Raw genomic sequence first — 11,073 nt, 5'->3', positions numbered from 1 at the left:
TCGATAAAATACAGTCTTGACCCAAGGCTAATAATGCAGGCCGGCAAACACCAACTATATATAGCGGATGATCGATATGTATAGCCTAACGGGTGAGGGTGACACTGTATAGCAGTCAGAAGAATGATGAAGCTTATATTTTGTCAATAGAAAAAGCTTGTAGATCTGCTATTTTTGGCGAATGTTCCAGACAGAATAGGAATGCTTGAGTTGCCTATAGGGTTCAATTTGGAGTCTGGTCCCCTGTTGAATACCCCTGTGTGTATATGCTTTGTGTGTCCTATATTGTTAATACTGTTGTTTATATTGTTTCTTCACCTTTGATTCTTGTGGATACAGCTACAAGTAGTGACTACAGTACTTGTAGCTGTAGTAGTAGCTGTATCCACTTGATTTTAATAAGCACTTCCACTGGCGGAAAATTAATTTACCATGCAGGATCTATCTTTGTCAAAAACAAATGTGGGATTAAATGCGTTATATTTTATACATGCTATTACACTAATAATCAGGTATTTATGTATGGCCACATGTGTCACATCTACTTTCACCAAAATGCCTCTTCTCTTCCCTATAATCTTCACCAGTGAAGATTAAAATAAATAAATAAATACTGTCCCTCTTTGAATGTGGGGGCTGGGTTTGATATCACCTTTTACGTCATATCCCCCATCCCCAACCCAGCCTCCACCCCTCCCTCCACCTGCCCTCTGTCAAACACAAAACAAAGAGAGTCAGCTCACAGCCAACCAGCCAGGGAGTTCAGAGAAGCCCATGATCCCCCCTGCCTTTGTGCTTCTCCACTGTGTGTCACAGCCTCACAGCCCATCCCGGCTGTCTCTGCTCCCACAGCTGTTGGGCATGGCCCTGTGGGAAGAGGCACACAGCCTCGTCCCGCCCCTCACAACATCTCAAACGCTTTTAACCGGCCGCTGCCGCAACAGTACGACAACTCTGAGTCTGAGGACAACCTAGAGAGAGAGAGTGCAGCAGCAGAGCTGCCTCTTGTTCCTCCTTGGCTCCTTCTCTTCCTTCTCTCTGGACTTACCTGAAACACAGGCTTTCAACAAACATCAAGTCTACACCTGCAGCTGGTGTCTATATCTGAACTGTAAGTAAGATGCATGGCTTTGGGATTTTTATGTTAAACAGGAGACCAAACTGAGTGGGATTGTCTTCATTCGGTTTTTACTGAGAATGAATGACTGATATGAAATTAATGTATAGGTTATCCTTATTCTGATTGAATTTCAAGTTTCTGAACTTTAACCTGTCGTTGTGTCTCTGTAAACATTCAAGCTTTATATGTAGGCCTACCATATTTATGTCAAGTGGGAGGACAATCAGGTTATTGGTTTGAAATTCCAATTTGAATAACACAAAGATGAAAACTCTAAAATAATGCTGTATTTTGCAAAATTGTATGAAAGTGCACATGTCTTTATGAAAATGTGGATTTGCAAGAATAATCGGCATGTGCCAAAATTACAATAAAATAAACCCAGCTCAAACTGTAATTTCAGTGTTTACCTGTTTTTCCCCCTCACAAATAAACATTCTCTGTGTGAAAGTGCTATTGTTGTTTGACCATAGACTGCCTCTAATGACTGCTTTCTAAAAACCTTATTCCACAGAGCCAGTGATCAGTGACATCACCATCGGCAACAGGGTTCCGAAGGGTCGTATTGATCCTCCTGAACACCTGGTATCCATTAGCGTACATCAGAACCCCGGACCATGGTGCTGTGTGAGGACAGGGAGTGTAGTGTATGCTATCAGCCCTACTCACGGCAGGACCGTGTCCCCAGGGTGCTGCACTGTAGACACACCTTCTGTGCACCATGCCTGCAGGTCATCTCCCAGGCCAAGAGTGGCCTGCTCACGGTGAGCTGCCCTCTCTGTCGACGGGTGACCTGTGTAGGTCGCGGCCTCAGCTTGCAGGAAGCTCTGTGGGTGAATAGCCGGTTGTGGGATCAGATACCAGAGAACGAGGACGTAGAGGAGGAGGAAGAGGAAGAACTGCAACAACGCAAGGCTGAAGAAGAGGAGGCAAGCACAGAGCCTAATGGACAGCCTTCCCCTCAAACAGAATGGTTAGTTCAGCCTGGCACACGCATGCACACGCAATGCTTGCATCCAATATGAATAAACAACCAAATTCCTAAGTAAATATGCACAGAAGTCAAAATTAGACAGCACACTTTACAGAGAAATACACAATAATAACAACTCTCTTCACTTTTCAGCCCTTCGGTCAGCCACTCCAGAACAAAGCTCAAATTTCCAGCCTTCTTCAGGAAGTTCAGCCTGACAAAACAGCAAGAGAGGGTGCTGCCTGGCTGCAATGTGTAAGTCTCGACGCTGTGGCGAGTGACTCATTTTGTCACCATTGTTTTTCTTATGTTTCATAATTTTCATTTCTGTGTTTCATTTCTTCACCTGAACACCACCTTGTTTATTACACTGCATGTTTTCAGGTTGAAATCTTTGAAGTGATAACCTAGGCAGATTCATTCATGTGCCACATTTTAATAGAATGTGAGAATAATTCTTATAATGTGGACTAATAATTGTTTGTTTCAAAAAAGGGAGATGAGATCCTGGCGCAGGCTTTCAACTGAAGAAACCTTGTAGGATGTACAAAGGAAACGAATGGATCAACTGCAATGTGCCAAGTTACAATACCTCTCAAGATGCAAAACGAGATTTTCTTTGAGCCTTGAACATGGTAGCCTACCAGATCCACCTCAACATCCTGATGTTGTGGAAGAAGTCTCCCTCCATGTGTACCAAACATGTTTTTGTCGGTTTGGAAAGCAGTGAAACTGCCAAAGCTGTCCCCATTTCCCCATTATTTATTCGCAGCCTAATTCCTCACAGCTGGTGCTGTGAGGTTTAGTTCAGCTGCCCTGTCCCAATGGGGCTAATGTCTCAGGAGAAGCCAAGACCCCCGCTCATAACAGATGGCCTCCAGAGGCTGACACGATATTTAATTTATTATCTGCTTTTGTATTTATGGTAACTACTTGCCTACTTGTTAAATTGTTTAATAAAAAAGTATTTTTTGAAAGTAACTGTGCTTCTTTAACCCCCCCCCCCACCACCTTTTAGTAATATGCGACCAAAAGGTCAGCACCCTTTGGTCAGAGTGCATGCCATTTAATTACACTAAGACTGAGAATTTTTCTGCTTTGTCCATGTGTGTCATTCATGGCACGTTAAGTATTTAAGGGAAAATAAAAGTGATGCAATCGGGAGATTTCTTTCAATGCTATCATCTGGCAAAGATTACCTTTGAAATGCCTGACAGAGAACAATAAGTTCCAACAAAAGACTCATCCATCCATATAAATGGATTATAAGCTCCATTCATTGAGCATCTGTCAAGTATGTCATGTTAGAAGATATTAAGAGTATTGGGTCATTGCTGGGATGGAAATGGCATTTGTGCCAGCTCCACTAAGCATTTAAGATGTACACATGCTACCTTGGTTGTGTTCAATATCCTGAAAGGAAAAGAGGTTAAACATAATTCCAGACTGAAAATAAAGTCTCGGTTTGGGTCTCCGTAGAGCTGTTCTCATTGGCTGTTATTTACATGTAAACCAAGTCATTGTTTTCCTGTCACACTGGTTTGGTGGCCAACGGTTTGTTAGCAGGCTGTTGAAACTCGTACACCACCACACAGCAGAGAACAAGATGCCCATAGGCGTCACTCTGATACCTGCTACATGTACAGATATTGTTCTTTCATATCATTTGTGGATTGTGGACTCAAGTCCTATATTAAACCTCATGATACATACATCTCCAATGTCAACTTCTAGAATTCCTTCAAGCATGGAATGCAGTTCGACCTTTACTATTTTATTACAATCTAGAATATCATAGGAAAGAATTCTATATGCAAGCAAGTAATACGATTGTACCATGTAATGAATGCAATGGTAACATTCTCTCATATCCATTAAGCTTAAGGCATGTTGACACTGAACATAGGCCTACAAAGTTTCATATTCACTGTTCATAGTGTGTATTATATTCCTTCATATATTCATTGGCTATATATGTAATTCCCCACTGGTGATCGACTGTATATTTATACTTTATACTAGTGTATAATAGGCTATCATTATATTTATTCATAGACTGTACATGTCAACCCAGTGCAGATGTCTACAGTGTTTGAATTGACCTATTAAAATCATTTTTTTTATCTTATCGATCAGGTTTGGTTCCTGTCTTCGTTCATGTGCCTTACTACTACTGTTGCTGCTGTTAACTTTATTGATTTCCCTGGGATCAATAGCGGTTTATCTCATCTTTCAGTTCTATTAAATCAAATCCATTGCCTTTTACACTTTTTGTAATCACATATTTTGCACTGTAACTTTTTATTTTTAATTATATTCTGATGAATTTCTTTTATAGAAATTGCAGAACAATTTAGATTTCTAGCAGAAAGAACAGCACCACCAAAAGCCTTTCTTACATACTGTAATAATATCTTGAGTGTTAATGTCTTAATGCATTTAATACACAGGAGTCAGGACCACAATGGAAACAATCCCCTGGGCTTTTTGTGTTGTCCTTTTAACAATCATTGTAAATCATACCTCTTTGCAATTAACTGTTAAAGGTTTTCAAAGTAGCCAAACATGAAAAAGCTAATACATTACATGTCATTAGTTGGAGTATCACAAACGCCTTGTTATATAATATTCAAGAACAAAGCCCATTGCTATTGTCATTAAATATACCCTAGTAAAATGTCCTTCATTACTCCAAGTGTTCAGTACCCCGTGTCTGTGTGTGTGTGTATATGTATGTACCATATATATATATATATATATATATATATATATAAAACACACACATTCAGTAACACCCTGAGGGCGAGAAGCGACCTCGCCTTTGCGCCGAAACAACAGAGCTTCTTAATACGGCACAATTGAGAAGCAGGAGTTAAACTATTCATCTGGTGTCAGTGAGGTCAGATGTAGAGTTTCTGGGCAGCTCCATATATGCAGATCTAGTATGTCAAACCATGTATGGCTATCCAGGGGTCTCGTGATCTTCATATATGGAGATCCAGGTGTTGTACCAACTTGGTTCATTTGCAAGTGTGACTCGCGTCGCGGCAACCACACTGGTTATCATGTCACAATATGGCCATATATTGACATTCCCATATATGGGCATAACAGGGATTGTATTAAGGCATCGTCTGGGAATGCCCATATATGGACCTGTTCTTTTTTTTTATTGACATTTTCACATTTATATGTGTAATTGACTAGATTGACGAACATGCTATATATGGCCAGGGCTCATGGCCATATAGCGTAGAGGGGTTGATGATGTCAGATCGACATATGGAGACAGCCATATATGGAGCGTGTCATGTGGCGTGGCGGCAAGCGTGTCATGAGGCGTCGTGATCTTCATATATGGAGACGGCCATATATGGAGCGTATCACGAGACGTGATGTCACGAGGCGTGATGTTCTGACAACCATATATGGAGGCGTGACCGACCGACGGTTTTGCAGGTTTTCATAGTAATCTGCGGCCTACTGTCGCAACAATTTTAAGGCCATTTTTAAATAAACTGAAGGTTATGTATGTACTGTATGTGTAAGTCATACAATGATGGATATTTATTTGATTTGTCATCATGGATACAAATCAAATGTACACTGAAATAGCTTTAGACTTTGAGATTAGTTTTAGTCGCTTGATTCAACAAAAGAAAGTTATTGTAGATTAATATAAGATACTGGTGTTATACTGAAGGACAATATGTAGTTAGTTAGTTACCCTGAATGACTATCACTATAACCTCAAAATTCAATTCAGATTCATTCAGAAATATCAATAATCGTTCTAATAATACATTTGTTTTTTGTATTTCATAAAACTGTGAAAAATAACCTGAAAAAAAGTGTGGGAAAAAATTATGGTTTGTTGAACTATTAATAGCAGCATATATGTATATTATACATATAAAAATCACACCTGTGTGAAGTGAGCGGCGCAACTGTACCGTGTGGGGATCCCGCAACATCCAGACCCCCAGGAACGCATCCAGGGGGCCAGAGCTCAATCAACAAGAGAGGGGGGGACTGTAAGAGGGGGAAAGGGTGAGGGGAGAGGAGGGATAGGAGGGAGGGGAGAGTAGAGGGGAGAGGAAGGGAGAGTAGGGGGAGGGAGGGGGGGGGAAGAGAGGGAGGGAGAGTGTCTTGTGTGTGTGTGTGTGTGTGTGTGTGTGTGTGTGTGTGTGTGTGCGCACATATTTATGTTCCTCGATATACCTAAAAATGCCATCGAATATTTTAACTGGTAATATTCAGCATTCATACAGGAAATATGAATTGCAAAGGGATATCAAAGCTAGTTTTGTTAGAAAGAAAGGACAATAGCATCATAGGCCTGCTGAAGGACACATTTCATACATACAAATATTTAACTGGCAGGTCCTTGGTCACCAATATATCAAGTAATGACCTTGACCCACCTCATAAAGATTATCCTTATACTCCTTATTTAATTTACATAAAACAATAACATTAAAAGTAGACTATGTCTTCAGTGTTGTACAGAAGAATATGCATGTTTAGAAAGTGAATAGGTTAAATACCGGTAAATAAATCAAGATTTACTCAACTCATCACATAGATAGGGAGTTGGGTCTTTGTGATGCCACACACACAAACCCCTGAAGTGAAACATTACATGCGTCTAGAAACAGGCACCCCAGGGGCTCTCGGACAGATACCGGACCCCAAGCCAAAACATTCACTTAAGAGAGATCCAATGTACAGATTCTCAAGAAGCTGCTAATACAAGGTGGAAACAAAAACTGTTTTCTTTCCTGGTCAAACTGGAAACCAGCTTGGAAACCTTCCAGTGTGCATCCACAACAAGTACACAGCCTTGCTTGATGTTGATACAGGCTGCTCAAAGTTTATGTCCTGTTAAACTTCCTCACAATGGTCCATCATACTGTATGTCATAAGAGTCATGTTTTGTTTTATATTAACTCAGATACATTTCTTAATCCATATATGGAAGCCGATTTGCACCACTGAATAATACAAATAACGGCATATTTTTCTTGCAATTCTAACATTAAAGCTGAGCACACAACTCAACGCTGTTGCTAAAATATTTTACCTGGCTGACTTGAGAGGTTTATCATACTGTTTATCTACTTACTTTAACTTGATTTCTATCTCATCCAGTAATTATTACTATTACTAATATTGTTATCTTGTTACATTGTATTGTTGTATTAGCGAAATTGCGTAAATTGCGAAATTGTGGAAATTGCGGAAATTTGGGGAAAAATTGCGAAATTGCGGAAATTACGGAAATTGCAGAAATTGCGAAAATGCGGAAATTGGAAATTGCGGAAATTGGAAATTGGGGAAATTCGAAAAATTTGGTTTATGAAAACGATTGGTTATAGCCCATCGGTTTTTGATTTTTTGACAAAGTGGCACAAATGATATAAAGTCAGAATTATGAGGAACATACTTTAAATGTATACAGTTCCAAGTTCTTCCAACTGAGCCTTTATATTTATAGGAATCATATCAGACAGAAAGAAAAATACAAAAACCTTCTAAAATGTATAAAGCCCATGTCCATAATAAATATACACTACTATAATCTATCTATAAATTCACAATATCTGTGTGTGTGTGTGTGTGTGTGTATTTATGTATGTGTGTTGTGTGTGTGGCCTGAACTCCATATTTGGGCATGCCTCACACAGAACCTATGGGCATAAAAGGGACAGTATATATGGATCTATGTATCCATATATACTGTCTGTAGGCATAAAAGGGACACACACAAATTCAATAGCTACTCTGACAACTGGTAAGGCCCACAATGGTATTGCATTCCGAACTTGCATCGTGCCCGACTTGCATCGTTCCCGAGTAGACCGGTTTCTAACTGGCGCTGGTCTAGTTATAAGCACTCGTAATGATCGATAACAAAAACACAAATAATTTTATAATGATGACATAAGGTCAAGCATCTTAATGCTGTGTCCAGCAATTACAGCTCACAAGAGATGTGGTGTGGATTAAGGAAACAAGAGCAGACCAAGTACATCCTAAAATTATATATGACAATTATTTATGTCCATGAAGTCCAACCACCCACATCTACACACATGCCAATGGCAATTGGCATGGCAAAACATAGTCCTCCTGTATCTGTCCAGCAATTACAGTATAAAATGTGTTAGGATTATTATTGATTACTCAATAATACTCAGTTGAATATAATGCATTAAATGTGTTTGCACACCGGTGCGCCGAATATCAGAGAGAATATCGGAGGACGTAAAAAAATGGTTTGCACAGCACACTGCCGCCAATAATTTCGTCCATAGCCCCTACCGTTTTTTTCGGACCGGGTCGATTGTATCCGTTTTCTGCAGCTCTCTAGTGGGGTCTAGTGAAAAAACACACCAGTGTGCAACCACCATATGGGCATCATAGAAAGTATTCTGTAAGAGCTCCATTTTCCTGTGATGGCAGCACAATGGTACAACAGTACATGTAGTTCTCATACATTTGGTTGTGTTGCATCATGGGACATATGGACAACTCTGAGTGTGTAAACACATGTTTAACACTTTCAGAATTACATAAAAAAACTATAAATATACTTTATAAAAATAAAAAAAATTACATAAACACTGAGGATTTTGCCATGCTGTGTGTTCTATAAGAAAATAAATGAACTTGCTGTGGCTTTGGTAATAAGACATCTTTATTGATCATTTGGAGAGACATGCTAGATCTCTGTACAGTGTGAATAGAGAGCCAGGTCTGGATTGACCAAGTGAGCTCCACAGGGCTGTGACAGAACATACGCACCCTCAGGGAATGGCCGTGGTTTCCACCCTCGTAAACAGACCCCACCACGATAAGCACATTCTCTGCTGCATCACCTAAACCTTGGTCCATTTCTAGGAATGTTACAATGATACTTCTTACTGTGGGGAAACAAGGGTGGAATTTATTCCATAACAAATAAGTAGTACAAATGAGTGTGCATGGCAACTGATCAATCATTTTGTCCTTAGTTATAAATAAACAACCCTTCCCAAAAAGTGCTCTGATAACAAGGCTCCATGGTCAGTAATGAGAGCAATACATTCCAAAGTTTGAGGGTAATAAATACTTGGGACAGAAATACAATACAAACAAAGAAACAAAAAAACGGAAGAGGCAGAAAAGTCGGCGATACAGGAACATGATACACAAGGACAATGACCTACTCTTTTCTTTTTGGTACAGTAGAGTAGAGCAGGCATTAGTGAGGATATGACGTGGAGAACATGACACACTAATGCCGGATTCATAAGTGGTTGCACATCAACCACATGGTTGCACAACGTATTGCGTTGTGAGCTTGTAGATCTGCTATTTGTGTTGTGCGCAACCAAGTATAAATCAGGGCGTTAGGTCACGACTGTACAGTACAACTTCTCTGGTGTGCCAACATGAGCTCGTCTCTACACACCTTCTCTTGCCATTCACAGTTCTGAGAATTTCCGGTGGGAGATTTCAAGTAGGAGGCTGCTTGTAAACAATTGCATTGACAGCAAACTCCCAACGAGTCTCCTCACATCACATCAAGCGGGAGCTGAGAAGCTTTCGAAATAAATAACCATGAGCAAGGAAGAAAAACAAACTAAATATTCGTGTTCATTCTATGGGGGTTTGTTCTGTTCAGCATTCAGCATCTGCGATTCAACTGGTCTCATCACTCCCAAACCAACAACAGAGGGAGTGTTCCAGCTAAGATCTCTTGTAGTGCTGGACGCAACCCGGCCTCGGCCATATTATTTGGCTCATTGCTTGTGTTAGGAACAGTCCGCAATCATTCACTCTAGTGCTCTTCTATTGGAAAGATGTGTGGAGAATTTGTAAAATGTTGCATTCTACACTAAATTCCAAGACACAGTACTCCAAATGTTATGTAGATAATGAGTATTTTATAAGACTTACAGGAACTACATTTTCACTCTAATCCTAAAACAGGTTCTTAAAAAGTGCAGTAAGATCTCACTTCAAAGACGATTCAGATTAAAGTAGTGTTTCTCATCACTGGTTGAACAGAACACCAGCACATTAATATACCTGGCTCTAAAAAATAAGACCAGATTCCGTTAAAACAACATTACAACATTGCATAATGCCAACTTCGGTAGTGGTAGTAGTAGTTACAACTTAGAACACAAGCAGCAAAGTAAACCTCATCTCTGTGGGGGACACGTCTAGCGACAGGTTCCTATGACAATTGGAACGAGTGACAACTGGGACAGGGAGTGGAATTATGTGGCTGTATTATTTACAAATGAAGCATTTCATCACTTCATATTCACCTGAAAGGTCTACATGTGCAAATTAGTCTTTTCTTTGTTTGACGGGAATGGAGCCGTTCTCACAAGTGAACGGCCGTGACCATCGAGATCACCATGTTGTGGTGACGCCGATCTTCACACTACACAAAGGTCTGATTTCTACATATACACGTACATCATACAGAATACCACACAGGGAACGTTGTTTTCAAAGTGTTCCTCTCTGAGGCAAGGCAAGGGCTTCTACTCTCCAAGTAATATGTGCTGCTGTCCACTGCCCACACACTGCCACTAAAGTGATCACGACTACATACAGACATCACACAACGGTGGCAGATGTCACTGGAGAGAGAAGCCTGATTTATACTTTGTTGCATGCCGGTGTCGCTCCCCAAAAATAGCAGCCATTTTCAGCGTGCGACATCATCGTACAACGTATAAAATTAAGCATGAGTGTGTGGGGTGGGGGGGGGGGGGGGTGGGCTGTGAGATGCTCCAAACAAACGATGAAGACCATCACTCAGTGATGTGGCATGACTGTGGGGCAGAATGACACCAACATGACGGAGCCCCTCTGTAACTGCGTTCTAAAAGTGGCCTAAAGTATATTAATTTACACACGCACGTGACAAAATAAATGATGCCCTGAAGTATGCAAGTAACTGGTGTAATGTTAGCAG

The 11,073-nt window shown here is 40.4% G+C and overlaps 1 protein-coding gene across 1 annotated transcript; it reads left to right on the top strand.

The window, feature by feature from the left end:
• Positions 1 to 979: 979 nt before the first annotated feature.
• On the top strand, positions 980 to 2,999 carry LOC308319880 (uncharacterized protein). Its single transcript, XM_080770105.1, has 4 exons — positions 980 to 1,111; positions 1,635 to 2,093; positions 2,247 to 2,348; positions 2,589 to 2,999. The coding sequence occupies exons 2-4, from the start codon at positions 1,738 to 1,740 to the stop codon at positions 2,632 to 2,634; spliced, it is 504 nt and encodes a 167-aa protein (XP_080626231.1). The 5' UTR covers positions 980 to 1,111; positions 1,635 to 1,737; the 3' UTR covers positions 2,635 to 2,999.
• Positions 3,000 to 11,073: the final 8,074 nt, after the last annotated feature.

Source organism: Protomyctophum bolini (genome assembly GCF_963924005.1).
Source record: "Protomyctophum bolini genome assembly, chromosome: 8".
Lineage (NCBI taxonomy): Eukaryota > Metazoa > Chordata > Actinopteri > Myctophiformes > Myctophidae > Protomyctophum > Protomyctophum bolini.
Note: the sequence above shows the minus strand (reverse complement) of the source record. Positions and strands in the feature narration are given on the sequence as shown.